The sequence below is a fragment of the Moschus berezovskii genome, chromosome 6 (assembly GCF_049115385.1).
Source record: "Moschus berezovskii isolate FMDL1 chromosome 6, NW_MosBer_1.0, whole genome shotgun sequence".
Lineage (NCBI taxonomy): Eukaryota > Metazoa > Chordata > Mammalia > Artiodactyla > Moschidae > Moschus > Moschus berezovskii.
In genome coordinates this window covers 78459279-78479500 of record NC_142465.1, presented here as the reverse complement: position 1 = coordinate 78479500, position 20222 = coordinate 78459279, and the positions used below count along the sequence as shown (strand labels likewise).

The 20222-nt window shown below is 57.9% G+C and overlaps 1 protein-coding gene across 2 annotated transcripts in view; it reads right to left on the bottom strand.

Moving 5' to 3' along the window:
- Positions 1–359: 359 nt before the first annotated feature.
- TOM1 (target of myb1 membrane trafficking protein) overlaps positions 360–20222 on the bottom strand; it is a 40635-nt gene continuing 20772 nt past the window's right edge. Inside the window, exons 3-16 of one of the 2 annotated variants that reach the window (XM_055394662.2) lie at positions 19093–19171; positions 17832–17981; positions 17416–17550; positions 17159–17305; positions 13996–14112; positions 11643–11776; positions 9837–9870; positions 9350–9443; positions 8588–8708; positions 6014–6089; positions 3597–3650; positions 2322–2381; positions 1346–1385; positions 360–1266 (exon numbers count right to left, since the gene is read on the bottom strand). In XM_055394662.2, the coding sequence (XP_055250637.2) occupies positions 1112–1266; positions 1346–1385; positions 2322–2381; positions 3597–3650; positions 6014–6089; positions 8588–8708; positions 9350–9443; positions 9837–9870; positions 11643–11776; positions 13996–14112; positions 17159–17305; positions 17416–17550; positions 17832–17981; positions 19093–19171 (1396 nt within the window). In that variant the 3' untranslated portion in view covers positions 360–1111. The remainder of the gene's footprint in view (positions 1267–1345; positions 1386–2321; positions 2382–3596; positions 3651–6013; positions 6090–8587; positions 8709–9349; positions 9444–9836; positions 9871–11642; positions 11777–13995; positions 14113–17158; positions 17306–17415; positions 17551–17831; positions 17982–19092; positions 19172–20222) is intronic. The other variant, XM_055394664.2, reaches the window with a different exon arrangement.

Genomic DNA, 20222 nt, shown 5'->3' with positions numbered 1-20222 from the left:
GGGTTGTGGAGATGATGCTACGAGCTCACGGAGAGCTTTGCACCTGGGCCTTGGACAGGATGGCTGTGTCCTCCCTGCAGGCTCAGTGCCCCGCCACACCCACACCTGCTCCATCTCTGTGACCACAGAGCTCCTGCTGCTGCGCACAGGCTGGCCTGAGGATGCGAACAGGTCACCCACAGATAGCAAGGGGGCTGCTGGCAGGCAACTGGTGGCGGAGCCTGTGCTGGTGCGAGGTGTGGCTGGGTGCCCAGTCCTGCAACTACCCCATCTGCAGATGTCTGTCTCGTGGGTGGCCCTCAGCCCAGCCCAGCCCAGCCGTGGTGAGGCCAAGGAGCTTCCTCCCGGAGACTGAACACTTCTAGGGTGCTCTTCTACCTTTATTGGGGATACAAAAGGCACCTCTCCCAGTCAAGAGGACCAACCAACAGGTGGGGGCCCAGTGCCCGGCGGAGCCCTGTGAAGGAGGAACAGAGGGAGGCGGCCACGGCAGTGGAGGCCACGGGGGTCCCAGGAGCCAGAGGCAGCACCGGAAGCCCCCTGCCGGCCCGGGGCTGGCGAGGTCTCCCCCACCACATGCAGCTTATCTGGGCAGTGCGCTCTCAGTAGAGAGCCACAGGCCCTGCCCTCAACAGCTGGCCAACCCTTCGGGCTCCAAGGCAGGCACTGGGGAACGGGCCTGAGGCTGCGACAGACTTCTGCTGTCTCCAGCCTCTGGCCAGGCTTCGACCAGCAGTGTGCGCTCTGAAGAGGGCTCCTCTGGGGGTGGGTCCCGGGAGGGGATCACCCAGGACAAGGGGAGTCACGTTGGGCCACCAAGCGACCAGCCTCTCTAGCCCAGGGCCTTCCTGTCCTCAGCAGTCGCAGTGGTTGGTGGGGGTGGGAGGGGAGGCATGAGTGTTCAGGGCCCCAAAGTAGAACTGACTCACTCCCCCAGTTCATCCAGCTGCCTCCCACACTCCTGGGCAGCACAGCCTCAACCTCAAGGGGAAGAGAAGGACGTATGTGACAAGCCACCCCCAAGCAGCCTTAACACCAATGGAGGGATAGGCCCCCGCCACGGGGTGTGGGAACAACCGGGGCTCAGGCAGCAGGGCGCCAGGCCCCACACTCATAAGGCAAACAGCATGTCGTCGTCTTTCTCCTGGGTCTTCTTTCTCGGGGCAGGGCCAGGTGGGGGGCCTGGGGGCCCCTCGGTTGAGGGACTGGAGAGGTTGGGCAAACGGTCGGCCACTTTGGCACGTTCTTCCAGGAACTTGTCGAATTCTAGAGCAACGAGAAGGAGGCTGGGGCTGGGCTCCGAGGCTGGAGCTGGGGAAGGGTGGGCAGGGCCAGGGTCTATTACCTTCACTGGTGACGCCCTTGGGCTCCTCCGCGTCATTCCCCTGACAAGGCAGAAGGAGGGAGGTTAGCTGCAGGCACGGCGGGGCGGGGTTCAGCTGCTGACCCAGAGGGTCCAGACCTCGGCCCCACCACTTCCTAAGCCACAGGGCCTTGGGTGTCGCTTTACTTCTCTGAGCCTCAGTTCTCTGCTTGGTGACACGGGGTTGTTGGCAAGCTAAAGCGGAGGACTTCCGGAAGAGTGCCAGATGCAGGGTGTGGTGCCCTTGAGGGCACTAGTTCCTCCCCTTCCAGTGTCCAAAGGGATGGGCAGACTCGCCCACGGTGGAGAGGCTGACACCCAAGCCTGTGTCAGCTACACACACTCAACTAGGGGCCGGGCAGGGGTGAGCCTTCACCCACTAGGCAAAATGGATGGACCCTGGGCAGAAACACGGTCTTGGCCACTTGCAGAAGACGGCCTTGGAGCCAGGAAATGTCCGGGTACTTGGTTCTTGGTGCTCAGAATGAGGGGTGGGCTGGCAGAGGCTGGGGAAGAAACCTGGAAGGGGGCCTGGACTGACTGCCCCTCCTGCACACTGGGGGCTCTGGAGGATGCTGGGCCTCCTTCTCCTGGCACAGCACCCCTGACAGCTGCCCATCAGTCTCCGCTCTGCACAATGGGGCTCCCCCTGGGCACCACTTCCCGAGCTACCGCAGATGCTGAGCTCAGAGCTCTCACGTCCTTGCTGCCCTCAGCCAGCCTGTCTTGTCCACAGTGGGCCCTCACGTGGGCAGCAGGCTTGGGCAAGGGGAGGCCCCAGAGGCTGCGAGGAGTGTGAGGCTTCCCCCATCTAAGGCAAAGTACTGGGGAAGCGGCAGGGGAGGGGACACTAACCCTGCTGACGCTCTTACCAGCTGCTCACCCTGCCCCGCACCGTCACTTCCTCATGGGAAAATGGGTCCCCAGGTGAGGTGGGTGAGGAGCGGGCCCCACTTACCACGTCCGTGGACAGCCACTTCTCGATGTCCTCCATGAGGCAGGCCTGGGTGACGGGGATCTGGAGGGGAGGGCAGGGGTGAGGTGGGAGGGCAGAGCCCCTCACTAGCCTGAGTCCACCGGCTACGGCCCCAGGGGTCACCCAACTCAAGCCCCTCACTCATAGGACGGGGCCAGTTGACCTGCCCGGCCCCCTCACCCTGGGGCCCTGAAGTCAGTCCCCTGACCTGGCAGTCCCTCCAAGACGGCTCTGGCCCAGTTGCCTGGGACCCTGAAGTCTCCCCGAGTCTGCCCGCTGCGCCAGGCTGTGGGTGAGGGGGATGCGGGCCAGCAGGCCGAGCAGGGGATGGAGAGGGGCTCCTGACAACTGACACGAGATTATTCAAAGCCCAGGAAGTGGGCAGCCAGCCAGAAAGGCTGGGGCAGCGGCACGGCCGCGGGCTGTCCCCACAAGCCTCCGCAGACTCGGAGTTCCTGGTGGAAGTGGGCAGAGGAGAGCCAGTGAGGAGGCAGGGGCCGAGACGACCAGAGGCAATGTGTCACTCTGACGCTGCCACACAGCCCTGCACGGGGCGGGGGCTGAGGGCTGGTGTGGGGTTTTCCCATTCGAACAAATCTGAAGAATCCAGCCGGAGGTCATGGGCACAGACCCTGGGGTCAGAGACCGGGAGCTGGCTGGGCCCCCACCCCTGGAGCAGGTGACTTAGCTTCTCTCACCCTTACTGCTCATCGTCAGAGAGGATGACAGTACCTACCGTCGAGGTCCCGGTCGTGAGGATTAAAGAGACGAGGGAGGTAAAGAGCGCAGCCCCGCGCCCGGCACAGGGCAGACGCTCAGGAAATGCGAGCTACCACTCAGCTACTCTGAGAACCAGAGGGAGAGCGAGTCCTCCTCCAACCAAAGCCAGCTCAGGCCCCAAGCCCCGTCCTCAGCACCGAGACCCCAGAGGGGGCGGGGGCACCAAAGAAGCAGCAGAGCTGACTTTCCAGCAGCACCAGCAGCAGCAGCAAGTTCTCTGGGCTGCACCCTGCAGCTCCTTCTGCCGGCACTTGGCCCAGACCCAGACGTGCCCCAGGCACCTCCCAGCTGCCAGAGGCACTGCCCAGGCCTTGCTCCGAGGCGGCACCGAGGGGCCGTGGAAACTAGAGCAGAGGGAGTGGGACTGTGCTGGGTGCTGGGTGGGGCCCGCAGGCCCTTGGCCGACCCGCGCTCCTCTGGTTGTGATGCTGGTACCACCTGGGCAGGCCCCCAGGAGTGCGCCTGGCCCCTCCTCACCATGCCTTGTCTCACCATCCAGTCACTGAGGCTCTTCTCACTGCCGCCTCCCATCTGGGTGAGAGAGAGTCACACTGAAGGTGGTGGGGAGGCCAGGCCACTGGTGTACTGGGAGCCTCCTCCAGCACAGGCCTGCTACTGCCTCGAGAGTGTGTGTGTGTGTGTGTGTGTACACGCCCATGGTGCACTGGGAGCCTCCTCCAGCACAGGCCTGCTACTGCCTCGAGAGAGAGTGTGTGTGTGTGTGTCTACACGCCCATGTTTGTGTAGGTGTGGTGGCCGGCGGGGGGAACAGGAAAGGTGTCTCCCTGTGGGGACCCCAGAGTCCTGGATGGGTGGGGCAAAGCCTCCCCCGCTTTCACCCCACAGATCCCGGTGGGTGTGCTGAGCAATCCTAGGATGGAGTGGCAGCCCTCCATTGGCTCTCAGGGGGTTCTGACAGGCACCCAGTGTCAGGAGCACTGCTGTACCTGTTTCCCCTCACGTTTGTCGATGGGCAAACAGGAGATGCCCATGGCCCCAGAGCAGACGGATGGTGGAGGAAGCCTAGAGTCCTGGCTTCTGGCCCATCACCCCACGATCGTCTTCCCCAGCCAGACAGACCCAGCCCGGGGCCTGGCACAGGGTGTCCAGCATCCTCCCCTCCCAGAACTCATCAACCGCTGGGGGCAAACACTGACCGGCCACCTACAGGGCTGACGCTTGATTCCTTCGGTACTTTGCTACCTGGAATCATGTTTTGACAGCTGAGAGGGAGAAGGTCTTAGCCCTCAGCCAGATCTGAGCATCTCGTGAGCAGATGTTTATGACCTGCTTTATGACTTCCTTTGGAGGAAGTCGTACCCTGATTGGTGGAACTCACTTAAATCTCTCAAGTCACCCAAGATGGATGGGCAGAACTTGTCAGCATCTGCTTTTCTGCAGGCAGAGGTGTGAGTGTTTCTGCCCCAAGGCTGACGGCAGGTGGGGCAGCAGCCAGGAGACCTCGTCCCAGTGCTTGTCAGGTCCCTGAGCTGCTCTGTGCCCCTAGCAGGTGACATCTGTCCCCCACCACCCCAATTCTATAACAGGAAGGCACAGGGTTGTGAGGTCAGTCTCTGCCCATAGGAGACCAGGTGGTGGGGGAGGGAAGTGCTCCCCAACTGTCCAGACTCATCTGGATTCTTGGAGCCAGAATGATGGCCCATGGAAAAGGAAGGTTGAGCATGGGAGCAACTCTGCTCCTTGGGCTCTGCAGGTCATCTGGGGCTCTCGTTACCAGCACTGGTTTCCGCGCTGGACAGACCAACGGCTGTGAGATTGTGGGCAAATGACCTCAATTCTAAGCCCTGGTGTCTCCTCTGTAAGTGAGGATGACCACACTGCACTGCTCTGAAGGTAAAACGTTTCACTACATGCCAGGCACTGTGCGAAGGATGTGAGATCTATGGTTTCACTCAGCCCTCTCTGGAACCCGGCTTTCTCATCTGCAAAGGGGACACCTTCAGGGTTTGTGTGATGACTCAGTAAGTGGGGGACACAGAGTGTTCACTCAGCAGAGGACAAAGGATCCAAGTGGGAGGTTCTGAGACTCAGGGTGTAAACGCTCTCTGCATGGTGGCAGGTCCACAACGCACCCAGAGGGGCATCTGAGGCCCTTGCTGGTCCTGCCCTGTTCTGACTTGGGAATGACTCCTGGGATGCTGCGGACACTGCTGGGGAGTCACTTGGAATCCCTCCCGCACCCCCCGAGCCCCTTCCCCACTCCAGAAGATGGGCTGGCTTGCACAGCCTCCTGACTGCTCTCCCAGCTTCTAGGCTGAGTCCTCCTAAAATGAAGCCAGATAAACGTCCCCCTGCCACCCCCACTCCAGAGTGCCCAGGGCTCCCACCTCAGGCAGGAGAAGCCAGTCCTGCCAGTTGCCCCTCGGGCTTCACCCCCCAGCGCCCAGACCCACCTGCGCCTCTGAAGCCCTGGGCTGTGACCAAACCCCTCCTTGGCCCTGCTGTTCACTGCCCCTGCCTCTCCAGTGCCCGGGTCCTGCACGTTCTAACCACCTTTCTCTGCCTGAAAGGCATCCAGAAACAAGTTCAAAAGCAAGGGAACTGTCCTTGGAGCTCCTGCTGAAGGGGCAAGTGGCTGGCAGAGCGTGCTCAGTGCGGCAAGTGGCTTTCACTCCACACATGCCAGCAGTTAAATGGAATAAAAGTGGCGCCTTTGGGTGCCTCCCTGTGGTTTTAGGGTCTGTCCTCCAGTCCCTCTCCACATTCCTGCAGCTAACAGGTCTCTCTAGAGGGGCAGTGAGGCTGAACATTAGCTCAGCTCCAAGTCAGTGCCAAGCCCCTCCCATCCATTCTCTCACACCTCCTGTCATAAACCAAGGGCACCGCCAGGCAAGCACTGCCCAGCCTTCCCCTGGACAGGCCCCTCTGCTTACCGCTCCGGTGCTCTGCTGCCGGGCATCCAGGGCTCCAGCCAGGCCATCTGTTGCTTGAGGGGCTTCATATTTTACCCTGCAATACAGAGGCCACCGTGGCCATTACCTGCCACCGTACCAGACATGCCAGCCGACGTGAGGAGGGAAGGGGTTGGGTGAGCAAGGGCTGGACCCACATCCTGTGTGGATTCAGAATGTGCCTGGGCAGGGGCCTCAGGAGGGGCACCAATCTGCAGGCCTGCCTGGGGATGGAGGAAAAGTCTCTTTTCCTGCCTTTGGGAACCTGGGTCAGACATGTGACCTGCATGACAGGCAGAGCAAGGCTGGAGAAGCGAGGGAAGGTGCTGGGGCCAGAGACCAAGACCACTGACCTCCTGTTCCCGGATCTGGCCACACTACAGGGATGAGCATAGCGTCCCAGACCCTGTGGTCGTGGAGAGCTCGTATCTAGACCCTCTCCAGAGCAGCTCCTACAGCGTAATTTCAGAATCTGTGGTTCTGTGAAGGCTGCGTGTGAACGGGGGAACCCCACTCTGCAGCTGAAAACAAACCTGCAGATGGCGGGTGAGGATTCTGCATGTGCTCGGGGGTGCCAGCCATGGCAACTGGGAGGAAATGCAGGGGACACTGTACCCTCCGGGCAGAGGAGGACAGGGAGGGAGGTATCTGTTGTGTCTCCGGTGAAGGCTCAGGGGGAGCGGGAGGAAAGCCCGTGCTAACAAGGGGGCTGGTGTCTCTCTGGCTGCTACAGATGGGGACATCCAGGGAGGCCTTGGGGACGTGGTCCAGCAGCTTGGGAAGAGCTGTCACTCTTGCCCTGAATTGCCGGCAGGGAGGAGGTGAGACCGGGTCAGCCTTTTTTTTCTGGTGGTCATGCCACGATATGTGGGATCTAGTTCCCTGACAAGGGATCGAAACTGTGCCCCCTGCATTGGAAGCATGGAGTCAATCACTGAACCATCAGGAAGTCCCTGGGTCAGTTGTTGAGGAGAAGATGAGAATCTTGGGATTCCAGCCTCAAAGGAAGGCCCTGTGCCATTAGGGAGTAGGGGTTTTCTTCCAGGTGGGGTGGGTGGGGACCACCTCACACTCTGCTGGAGCTGGGCTGGACCAGCCCATAGCTGTGGGCCACACATAGCTCTGATAGCGCCAACCTGCTTCCCTGGGGACTGGGTAGGCTGGCACTTAAAGGGTTCTCTAGAATAAACCCCCAAATTCTCAGGCAGCCTCTCTGAAGAACGGAGGTAGCAGGAGGGCGCAGGAATTGGCGAGTTAACCCTGTCACATGGCTCACCACGCAAGGCGGCTGGAGCCAACCGGAAAACTGGGTGTCTCACGCTACCCCTGTCTCTGACCCTTTGCACGAGCTGATCCACAGCCTAGCACTGCAAGGCAGTGGTCCACAGGCAGGCTACCTCCCACACCCAAGAGACTGCAGGCTTTGGAGGCAAGCTCGGGGTGTACTTTTCTCTGGCCTTCAGGGCTTCCCAGAGTAGGGGCAGTACGGAGGCAAACCTCAGCCGGGCTGGGGTTCTCAGGCGGGCCGCCCTTCTGCTGGCAAGTCCCACCAGACTCATTAGCCTCCAGTCACACAGCAGCCTCACTGCACCCCTCCCTCGAGGGCGACCGTGAGCTGCTGGTCCCAGAGCAGCTGGGCTTGGGAGCACAGACTCCGCCCCAGACTCACGGTTCTGCTCACAGCGCAGGGCTGGTTGGCCAGTGGGTGGGGCTGTGAGCAGCCCTATGAGCCAGGCTGGCTACAGCCTGTCAGGTTCCACTGGGACTGGCCAGTGTGGATGGGGGACCCTGGGCCCTCTGGAGGCCCATCAACAGTTTCCAAGGAGACCAGAATGGAGTCTGCCGAGAAGTTCCCTTAGTCCAGTGCTTTCCTTGGTTGTAACATCCTGGTTGCCCGGGGGTTACAAGCAAAAGGCTGACAACAACCCCAAGCAAACCCCGTCCCCTGACCAGCCTGTATGGAGCCCGTCCTGGGAAGTCGGCCTGGTGGACACTTGGCCACGTGGCCTCCGCTGTTGAAAGTATCTCCCTGAAAATGGACAGTCCCGGGAAGCATAGAGCCCCAGCTCGAGGGCACAGCAGGCAGACGTGAGTGGGATAATGCGACTTCTCTGGAAATTAGGGCTGGTTGCAGAATAGCAGAAATCACTGGACCAGCCCCCAAGAGCTTGGTACATGCTGTACAGTACACTGGGGAGCTGGGCTGGGTTGGAGACATTGTGTTTTAGAACCAGACAGTCTGGGGTTCCCCGTGCTGTCAAACATTAGCTGCCTGAGCTGGGGCAAATGACCAGCCTCTCAGAGTCTGTTTCCTCATCTGCTCGGCTTGTGTAAGATTCTGGAACCAAGCTGGTCATCACTCAACGGGCGTCCCTCCCTCATCCATCCCAGGCCATGTAGGACTGACTCAGGGGGAAAAACTCTGCCATCCTGAGGGGGTGCAGGTAGGTGCTGGTGTGCCCACCCACACACCGAGCTCAGGGACCTGGAGAGAGGCCCTCCCCTGACAGCGGTTGACCCAAACCGCAGGAGCCCAGGGTATGTTTCAGCACTCACTCTTTGCGTTGGTCAGCCAATGAGCTGCCCCGCGTCAGCGCAAACATGTCAAACTCGTCTTCCAGTCGGCCAGAGGCCTCCAGAGATTGCAGGCCAGCCCTCACGCTGCTGGAGCCCAGGTCTGTGGGGACAAAAAGACCACATGAAGGGTCTGCCTGGCTGTTCTTGGACACTGAGTCATGGCTGAGCTGCTTCCTGCCAGGCCAGTTCTGGAGAAGCAGGGCAACTTGGAATGGGGGCAGGGTGGGGCATATGGATGGGACAGGCCACCTGCTGGCGGAGGCACCTCACTTCCTCTCTCTCAATTACTTCTGAGCAGGCAGCCGATAACACTTAACAGATCAAATGACGATGGTGCTGATGGCTGACGTGTGCCAGGAGCCCATTCTGGGCCTGGCCTGGTCTAAGCCTGCTCTGTGCATAAGCTTATTCAGGAGAAAAGGAGCCCAGGGTGTCCACGTGATATGTCCAAGTTCACCAGATGATCCGGGGCAATCACACAATAGTGGGGTTTGAGATCTGAGCGGGCTCAGGAGCTGCGGGGCTGTGAGGGAGAGGCCCACATGCTTTATCCCAGCTGTGCAGCAAGATGTGAGCCCTGTAGCAAGATTCAGCAGGGGACCCCGGGGCGGTGGGGGCTGGGCCGACATTCTGCTGTGGGCACTCCAGCCCCAACTGTGTAATGAGAGGGCACCCCAAGAGCTGCAGGGGTACCCATGGTATGTAATGTACAATGGCCAGAGCCCCCAGTGCTGCACTTACTCATTTCTGCCAGCTGGGACGAGAGATTGCCGGTGGCTACAGGGTCAGGGCCCATGTCGATCAGGTCAGGGGCTGCCTCGGCCTCACTTGGGGCCTGTGGGGAGGGGAGAGGCACCGTCACCCTCTGACCGGAGCTGCAGCCTCATTCCCTTCTGCCCTGAAGCACTGGCGCCTACATTCTTTGCCTGAGGGTGTGTCATTAGGCTCCCTCCTCCCCTCCTCACCCCCAGCAGCTATGACTGGGAGTCAGGGAGTCTTTCTTCCTCCCCTTGGCCTCTAGCTCAGCTGGACCCGCTGGGAGGTTCACAAGACCCTGGCACATTAGCTGGTGGCAGAACCTTGTTTACCCTAAAGGGACAGTGACAAAAAACCTTAGAAAGAGCCTTCTCTAAGAACCTGGCTAAGAAGACACATTCTGGCTAGGATACCCAGGGAGGGAGGTGGGCACAGCCCGTCCTGTCCTTAATACGGAGAAGCTGCCTCTTACCTTGGTGGTCTGGCCTGTTCGGAGGCGTTCAAACCTACGGGACAGAAAAGACCTGGGTCAAGGAGACAGACGAAGAGGGTCCTCAGCACGGCCAGGCCAGAGCTTTGCCCACTGCAGGTCTCGAAACCCACGGAACGGGTCACAAACAGGGTGGTGACTGGCCAGGTTGGCCCCGGACGATCCAGTGGATGCCCTCGGGGAGCATTAACAGGGTGCCTCTTTCACTAGCAAGTGTCCCCATCAGATGGCCAATTACCTAGTTACCTCAGTTACACCCAGCATTAAACAGACAAGAGGCACAGGCTAGAGGGGAAACGGAACGGGGGCGCACGCACAGTGGAGGTGTGGGTTTTTTGGGCTTGTTGGGTAACATACTTTTGCGCATGTGGTGAGTGTCTGAGTGGTGTGAGGAGGACACACATCTCTCACACTGCTTCGTGGAGACACTTACACCACCCTAGACAGGCCTAGTTGCTGCTGGGTGGGCTGAAGACCTCAGTCTGGGATCTGCTCTTGTCCTGGTTCTGTCCCTCACTGTGTGACCCCCGGTGAATTACATCACCTCTGAACAACTAACAACCAGTTGCAACCTGCCTCCCAGGTGTGAGGATCAAGCAGAGACACTGAGGAGGAGTGACCGCAAACCGGAAACAACCAGACACGAGGTCCGATGGGTGGGTGTCAGAGGGGTCCTGGTCACCTCGAGATTGGGCCCGTGGGCCGCCCCCCAGCCCACACTCCTAGTGGCAGGGGCTTTTGGCTCCACCGGTCCAGTGAGCAGGAAAGGCTGGGCAGATGTTATCTGCTGCAGCCCAATCCCCATCACCTCATTAAGAATCACTGAGCAAGTGTCTGCTGATGGATAAACATATGAAATGAACTGGGAGCTGGAGGCAGCAGGCATAATTAGCACCTGTGCAGACAGCCTGCCTGCCGAGGTCCTTACAGGAGTAACTGCATGGGCTGTTGGCTACCTACAAGGGATCACAGCTTCACTGTACAGACAGAGAGAAGAGTAGGGGTGTGCTGTCTCTGCAGGCCCAGCACCTACATGCTCCTCTGGGGAACTGCTTCCCATTTCCCATGACCCTGGTGGGACTGCCAGGATCAAGGGGGCCTCTCCCCTCCCACTCCTGTGGGCACAAGGAAGCTGAGCCAATCGGAGTGTCTCCTGGGGGTGCTGACTCTTGGACAGAATGATACCCCCCAAGTGGGCAAGTGTTTGAAGCCCATGTATTCAGGGTGACACCCTGGGATCACAGTCCAGGCATTATTGTCCTGAGACCCCTGAGCCACCCTGGCATCTACCCTTCTGCCCCCTTGAGAGGGCTCACTGTTTTATTCTTCTCTGGGCTCTGAAAACTACCCATTCAATAAAGGCTGTTCTCCTAATGACTTCTTTTTCTGCTTAAGTTAGCCAGAAGGGCTTACCTAGTTTGCAATCAAGGAGCCATAATTAAGTCAAGTGACTTGTCCAAGGCCCCAGAGCCAAGCAGTTGGGGGGTAGGGTGGGGGTGGGGGAGCAGGGACAGAACAGGCCTGTTTGGCTGTGGGCCCAGGCGCTCAGCCACCACCGACGCTAGCCCGTTGGTGGGATGCAGGCACTCAGGTGGCAGGAGAGGAGGGGTGGGACGGAAGGTGGGCACTGTGGCCTACGCTGGATGAAGACAGTTGAGAGTGTGCACTGGGCGACTGGCCTGGTGTTTGGGAGGGAGATGAAAGATCAGCGGGTGTGAACAAAGGAGATGGTGGCGCTGCGGGCCAGGGGCGGGGCAGGCGGTGGGGCGGGGCCAGAGGCGGAGCTACCGTTCGTGGCGCAGGAAGACGTTGTTGAGATTGTCATTGACGATGAGCAGCTCCTCAGTAAGCTGCTCATTGGCGATGCGGGGGATGAGCTCCAGGACCCGATGCTGCATGGCACGGCACGTCCGGTTGAGCTCCTATCGGGGAAAGAAGGTAGACAACTATGGCCACTGGACTGGGAGCGAGGCCGTCCCTGCTGGACGTCCGGTCCTTGGCGCGCCATGGAGAAGCAGCGGTCTCCACACTGGACTTGAGGTTGCAGGGAACAGCTTTTGGGGTTCTACGGACGAGCACCGGCGTCTCATTTCTAAGTGTGGAGAACACTGGACACAACCAGATGGGAACTGCGCCGTGGGTTTACCTGGCTCTGTGCGGACCTCTGGATGGAGCTCCTGCCATCATCTCCGATTTGGGGAAAGGCTAAGCTGGCAAGGGGGCTGGTGAAACACCTGCCACTTATCAGGGGGCAGTCAGGTTTTTTGTGACCAAAGCATAAAAAATGAACTGGATGATCCAACTATTATCCACAAACTCCGACTCCAAATTTCTGCCTCATTAGTCTAATTTCTTTTTTTAATGCCTTTTATTTTGGAATAATTTTAAATATACAGAAAAGTTCCCAAGGTCAGAGAGCACAGGGGTTCCTGTAAACCCTTCACACAGCCTCTCCTTACCTTAGTTTGGCAATGTCAAAACTAAGACCTCAACATGTGTACGCTGCTATTGACTAAACTACAAGCGCCACTCCAGTCTCACGAGCTTTTCCACTAATGTCCTTTCCCCCTCTGTTCCAGAGTCCCACACTGCATTTAGTCACCAGGTCACAGACTGACTTTTAATCAGTTAGTGTTATGGATTTAAGCTTGTTTGGGAAAAAGAAAAAAAAATTAGAAGCTGCAGCATCACAGGCTTTTCATTTGTTGGACTGAGTGCTTCCTTCCTCAGGGGCCTGCCACCAGGTGGACGGGGGCCCAGGTTTGAGTCTTGAGTACCAGCAGACAGCTGTTGGGCATTGTGGGCTCAGCCACGAGCCAGACTTTTCTCCTGGCATCAGGAAGACCTCTGACTTTGGCTCTTTGCAGACCCTGTTGCCCCTCCCCTACTTAGACCCTCTTCTGGGATTTCTTCTGCCCCCTGAGCATGGGGCAGGGCAGCCCAGACTCCTTCCAGCATCCTATGGGCCTCCCCTCTCCTCCCCCATGACTAAGCACACTGTGGCTTTGTTCCCACTTCCTCGCCTACCCCTCTTAAGAGGGGAAAAGCAGCAACTGGAGCCAGGGCCCTGGGTTCATACCCCAGCTCTGCTGATGACCAGCTCTGTGACCCTGGGCATATCTCATGACATCTCTTTGCCTCTGCAGTTTGCTGACCTGGGACATGGAGACAGTGAGAGTACCGACCTTATGGGGGGAAAGGGGAGGACTGTGTGAGTGAACCTGTATCACGTGTCCACATCCGAACCTGGCACATGGGACATGCTCAGCGCTTGTCAGTTGTCCCAGGGTCACCCCTGCCTGCCAGCCAGCCTCCTGAGGCCACAGAATCACTCACACCTGCATGGCCCTGGCATGAGACACCTGAAATTAACTGCACTACAGTAATCTGTCGCTTCCCAACTCACTCAGGCTTCTGTCATTTACTCTTCATGTTTGTGGGTTCACTCAACTCTGAGACTCTGACTTCACTCCGCCCCCTGGCTCCTGCAGTAAGGTAAGGGCCACATAGCTCAGTTGAGCCCGGGGACAGAGATGAGAATGACCCAGCTCTGCCCACCAGAAATGTGAGGGTCCAGCAGGAAAGTCACCAAATGAGTTGATCACATCAAGCCCTCTGTCCCCTCACAGGTTCAGGTGACTCCGGGGCCTTGGGGGTCCCCAGGGATGACCTCCATGGGAAGGGTGCCTTTCCCCACATATAGCCCCTTCATGCCCAGTTGGGGGTGGGACCCTGGGGATATCACCTGACATACGGGAGCCCTGGCCCATAGATCCCAGCTCACGCCTGCCTGCTAGGCTTCCTCTTCTGATGGATGGAAACCTCACCTTCCAGCCTTCCTCAAGACACTGATTGGGAGCTATTTGGAACCAGGCACAGGAAGGGGTGTTTACATGCAAAGCCTTATTTAATTCTCATGCCAAATGTGTACCATAAAAGCAATCTTATATACGAGGAAACTGAGACAAGAGGGGCTTTACTGTTTACACCATCAAGTGGTAGAAGCTGAGTTCCAATCTGAGGGAGCCCAAAGTCCCTGGTTTTAACCTCTCCCACTGTGACCTAGGAGCCCAGAGTTGCCATGGAAACTGCCTTGTTGGTGGGGGGCGGGGAGGCCGAGCCAGGGGCAGTGGCCACTCACCTGTAGCAGCTCCAGGTCCGCTGGCTCCGTCTGGGTAGGCACCAGCTCCGTCAGCATCTCTGACATCACCCTCACGTTCCCGCTCACCATCTCCAGCTCGCTGCGCAGCTTCCCGATCTGGAACACACGGTCGGTCTTGCTGAGTGAGGCCAGGGTCCAGAGCTGATGCCCCTCCCAGAGCCTGGCACTACTAGCCCAACCTGCTGGCACCCTCTCCAGGCTCCTCGACCATAGCCTTGTGCCAGGAGGCCTGTGGGGGGCTTGTTCCCATCCCCACTGACCCGCTTACAGAGGTGCTACCAACCGTTACCATCTCCAAGCCGGAGTGCCCGGAGCAGGGAGAGGCCAGGAGGAAAGAAGCTGAGCACACCCGCATCTCATGGATGCCGGCGCCTAACGAGGCCCTGAAGGGCAGTTCCCCCGAGGGGAGAGGAGGGAGGCTGTCCTCCCAGGAGGATGGGGTTCTGTCTTGCTGCGGCCTGCTCTGGTGTCCCAGATTCTACCGAGGGTGAGTCCCAGTGCCACCCCCGCCTGAGTATGCATGTGAGCAGATTCTCAGGGATCAGGGTCCAGGTCCTGGCTTGGGAAACAGCTGCACAGCAAGTCGCAGAGTCTCAGCACCCAGGGGAGGTGATGGGAGGGCCCTGGTGGAGCATCTCACACCGTGGGCTCTGCGGGGTGTCTTGTGTCCTCATGGACAACGTGGACACCGTGAACGTCCAGGAAGGGACCCTTGTGGACGTTGCCACACATGACCTGGTTCATGAACCCTTTGATCACGGGCTGTCTCATGAGTCTAAGATTTAGTGGCCTCCATTTTGGGAAATGCTGGATGTATTCTAAATTGGGTGACCCAGTTGATTTCAGAACACGAGTGTTATCATATAAATTCACGGTGCCTGTGAAGGCAGTTGGCATTCTGATCACCTCTAAATGACAAGTACTATCGTATGTTGCTAGTTAATCCTGACCACAGTCTCATGAGACAGGCATCACTATCCCCCACCCTTTATAGATGAAAAAGTGGCAGTAGACACAGTCTACTGCAGTCTGCCAGCACCTTCCAGACCTGTAAATGTTTGGTACATTTGGCCTGTTTAATGAAGGCTCTTGGTAGAAGCGAGTGGAAAAACGACTGATCACAAACCCCACGTGTCTGGGTCAGATGGGACCTAATTACAAGGAGTCTGGGAGTTACATCAACGTGTCCCAAAAGACAGAAGGGCCCTCTGAAATTAAACTACTCAGACTACTCAGTCTTGTTTAGCAAGAACCTTCTTCCACTGGACATAATCAGTCTTAATCTACACAGAGGCCAGACTTCAGGCAAACTGGTTAAAATTATAACCAGGTTAGATCAGTTTTGTCACCCTGCTTATTTAACTTATATCATGAGATATAAGAAAATCATGAGAAACGCTGGGCTGGATGAAGCACAAGCTGTAATCAAGATTGCCAGGAGAAAGATCAATAACCTCAGATATGCAGATGACACCACCCTTATGGCAGAAAGCAAAGAAGAACTAAAGAGCCTTTTGATGAAAGTGAAAGAGCAGAGTGAAAACGTTGGCTTAAAGCTCAACGTTCAGAAAACTAAGATCATGGCATCCGGTCCCATCACTTCATGGGAAATAGATGGGGAAACAGTGGCTGACATTATTTTTGGGGGCTCCAAAATCACTGCAGATGGTGACTGCAGCCATGAAATTAAAAGATGCTTACTCCTTGGAAGCAAAGTTATGACTAACATAGACAGCATATTAAAAAGCAGAGACATTACTTTGTCAACAAAGGTCCATCTAGTCAAAGCTATGGTGTTTCCAGAAGTCATATATGGATGTGAGAGTTGGACTATAAAGAAAGCTGAGTACTGAATAATTGACACTTTTGAACTGTGGTGTGGGAAAAGACTCTTGAGAGTCTCTTGGACTGTTCACTGGAAGGACTGATGCTGAAGCTGAAACTCCAATACTTTGGCCACCTGATTCAAAGAACTGACTCATTTGAAAAGACACTGATGCTGGGAAAGATTGAAGGCGGGAGAAGGGGACGACAGAGGATGAGATGGTTGGATGGCATCACCAACTCAATGGACATGAGTTTGAGTAAGCTCCAAGAGTTGGTGATGGACAGGGAAGCCTGGCATGCTGCAGTTCATGGGGTTGCAAAGAGTTGGACACGACTGAGTGACTGAACTGAACTGAGATCAGTTTTGGATCACAGGGTGATTTTACAACATTTATGCACCTTTTAGTATTGGGCCTATTATTTATTAGGAAAACTTTTCTAGTAATATTTGTAACTCTGGGGATTGACTTCATAACTTGCTAGAAGTACAGAATTAAATAGGTTTGGGTGTGAAGGCTGTTGGTAAGCTTGTTTCTGAGGCTCAACAATACTGTAGACATTTGTAAAACACCTCAGAAGTGATACCCACAGTGCACAGGCCATGAACGACTCCCATCCACAAGTAAACTGACCGAACACCCAGAGATGCTGGGCATGGCTGTGGATGTCCCTCGTAGGACAGAAGCAATGGCGCTGGCCTCAGGGGCAGGAGGGACAAGTGGCATGGTCTGAAGAAGGAAGTCCTGCAAAGTTACTCATGGGGCGCCAGAAAACCCTGCCCAGGACTGGCCTCCGGGATCTTACACTACATACAACCCCAATCCTCTTCTTAGGGCTTGACGGGAAGTATCATGGTGTGAGACATGGGTTTAACATTTTTGCTGCGCAGATGTTTGAGAACCATTGTTTTAGCAGAACCTCTATTCAAACGAAACCTTATGTGAGCGCCTGAGCAAACCCGAGCAGGGAGTGGAGCTGCTGCGGACGAGGGACCATCTGCTGAGTCTTCCCTCTTCCTGGCATTGCCCAGAAAGCTCCACAGAGGGGACAGTCTGGAGAAGGGCCTGGGGGCAGGACAGAGCCTGCCTGGAGTCACAGACTTAAGCTTGAATCCTGGCCCTGTCTTCACTGGGCTGTGTAGCTCTGAGCAAGTTCACTGACCTCTCTGAGCCTCATCTCCCAAATAGTGAGCCCTTGTGGGGCTGCCTGAGGACTGGGTGGAGTACTTCCACACTGAAAGGGCCCCCTCCCTAGTGCGCGGGGAGGTGCTGGGCCTACGGCCTGACCTGCATGGCTGTGACCCAGGTTTGATTACCTGCTCAGGGGTCGGCGTTATGGGTGTGTCGCTGGGGAGGAGGGCCGAGGTGGGCAGGGGTGTGGTGTGTTGGTTGGAGTCCCCTCGGTGGCTGGTGTCAGTGCCCACAGAATTCTGTCCTGACTGTGTCTCTGAGTTGAACACGGTCTAGAAGGCAACAGGCTGAATCAGCAAGGCTGGGAGGTCAGGGCCCCCCAGGAAACAGCCGCAAAACCCCCTCTGGAGTGGCCCCCGCCACCCCTGCCACTGCCCCTCACCCTCTGGGGCGTGTGGATGGGCGACAGCATGTCCAGGTCAGTCATGGGGAACTCCAGGCCCTTCCTCCGCAGGTCCTCGTAGACAGCCACCACACCCGTCAAGTCGGGCGAGCTGCGGAACGCGTCAGCCCAGGACTGAGAGGGGACAAGGGGACAGGGTTGATAACCACTGCTCAGCGGCTCCTCTGTAAGCCTGCCTGCCACCCCCAGGGAGCAGAAATTCCCTCCTGGACTCGCTGGTCCTTTGGCAGCATCACCCCGACAGCCAGGCCTCTGCCAACTAGGCTCCCTCATTCAGAAGTCCCGTCCGCAGATGAGCAAGACGGTCCCAACGAGAGAAACCCAAGTAGACAGACAAAAAGCGGCACTGATGGGGGCGCCTTCTTCCCCACCTGCCCCGGGCTGCCCGCACTCACCTGGATGAGGGTGAGCACCTTGTCGTGCACGATGGTGGGTGGGTTGTTTTTGGGCAGGATGGTCCTCACTAGCACGCCCTCCACAAAGTCCTGGCTGGCTACCAGCACGTGGAAGCGGTGCCCGCAGTTCTTGACGCAGGTTTCCAAGACCTGGATGCCGTGTGGTGCCCGTGAGCTCCCGGCAGAGGAGGGGCAGGACCCAGGACCCCACCCTCACCCCCACCCACGTCCCAGCACAGAGACCCGGCAGAGGGTGCGGTGTTCGAAAGAGAGACCCAGAACACGGGGGAGCAGGGACAATGCTGGATTCGGGGGCTGGGTGGTTTGGGGGTGAGTTCGGGGTGGGCTGAGGGCTGAGTGCTGGCTGAGGCCCCTGGCGGAGTGGCCATCTCTGAGCTGAGCACAATCTAGAGGGAGGTGGCTCTTCAGCTGGAAAGCAGAGAACCTCCACTGAAATGGTGACCCTGGGCCTGGGAAAAAGGTGTCCAACTTCCTTCCCCACTCCTGTCTCCACTTCCTGGCAGGAGCTGCCTTTGACTTTCAGTTTAGTGGATTAATCCAGATATAAGTACTGCCTGGGGGAGGCAGAGACAGAGCCCACTCTGCCACAACCCCACTCCCCAGCCAAACCCATCCTGACTGCCAGGCTGCCAGCTCATGTCTGTCTTGCCCTGTTGTGGGCAAGGACTGGCCTTGGCCTCTTGCATAATGTTCATTTTCCAGGGCCAATTAGTCCAGGTGTCAATTGGAACTCAACTTGGGTACTGCCCCCCAGAGGCCTGTATGCACTGAGCTTCTGTGTCACCGGGCAGGTCCTCTGCCCTTGTGTCCCATGACGCGCCCTGGAGGGCTGTGGGCCTCAGTGTGTCTGTTCCCCACACCAGTAGGCTGAAGAGAACTTTTCCAAATAGCCTCTCTTGTCACTCCATGTTGGCCAGCTGTGTAGACAGGCCAGTGCTTTGTTCACATCCCCATAGCTCGGTTGGTAAAGAATCTGCCTGCCGTGCATGAAACCTGGGTTCAATTCCTGGGTCGGGAAGATCCCCTGGAGAAGGAAATGGCAACCCACTCCAGTATTCTTGCCTGGAGAATCCCACGGACAGAGGAGCCTGGCAGGCTACAGTGCATGGGGTCATAAGAGTTGGGCATGACTTAGTGACTAAACTGCTACCACCTGGAAGAGGGGCCCTAGGATGGCTGGGAATCCCGCCAGGCCCTGGTGGGCTGTGGTCCTCCATGGATGGAGGGACGGGGCACTCACCGTGAGAGCTAACATCACCTCGTGGAAATTCTTGTTCCCCACGATTCTCTTCTTCACGGCTCGGAAGGCATCTTTGGGACTGGACAGAAGGACAAAAGGAAGGATGGGCGGAGGATCAGAACCTCCTTATCCAACAGGGAGGCTGCGTGCCTGAGATCAGGAGGTGCTGGGAGATGGGAACAGCTCTCATCCACCCAGGGGGAGCGGGGTGCGTGGATGCGGGAGCCAGGGAAGCCTCCTCCTTCTCCAAGGCCCGCAGCTGAGCGTGAAGGGTGGGATGGTGTCAGCTGGAAGGAGCGGGGAAAGTGGTTCAGGTAGTAGAGGCAGGAGTCCGGACCAGGCTCAGGTGGGGAGGAAATGAAAGGAGGCCACCTCGTGTGGTGGCAGGTGAGGGAGGGGCTGGCGAGGCCTGTGGTCACGGTGGGGAGGGGAGCGTGGCAGCTGCTCTCCCTGCTCCGCCTGTAACCCCACAGCCGTCTGCACGCCTCACCCGTGTCCTTGTCCCTCAGCCCTGTGCAGAGGAGAGCCACACTGCTTGGACCGCTCCAGCCTAAAAGCCTTTGTGGCCCACAATTTGCACACCTACCGAGCAAAAGCCCAGCTGAAATCGTGCTGCTTCATGACCCTTTCCCAGACCTCAACTCCTGGCCACATTCACCTCCGGGGGCTGCCCGGCTAGAGAGGACACCCCCTAGAGGCGGGGGGCGGCATTCTCCTCTGACACTTTGCCTTCCCAGAGCCCCATGCGCTGCAGGAGCTCAAGCAATACTTCTAGGCTGGGGAGAGCGGGGAGGGGGATGTCCTGTTGTTGGCTGGCCGTGTCGGGCTGTCAGTGCCAAATCCATCAAAGGCAATGTAGGAGAGTCGGGGGCTCCCTGACAGGAGTGAAGGAGGCAGCCAAGGCTTCCTGGGAACAGACCTGAGTGGGGGGCGGTTGGGACAGAGGTGACGCAAGGGTGAAGGGCCACATGGCCCTGGCCGCGGAGGGACCTGCCCCTGGGGTGTGAGGGCAGTCTTCAATCCAATGCCCTGGGGCAGCTCCTCAGCCGCCCTCGGGGCTCCAACCTGGGAGAAGCTGGTTTCTGTTCCTGGCTTGGCTGCTCACCTGTGGCCGCATTAGCACTCTGAAG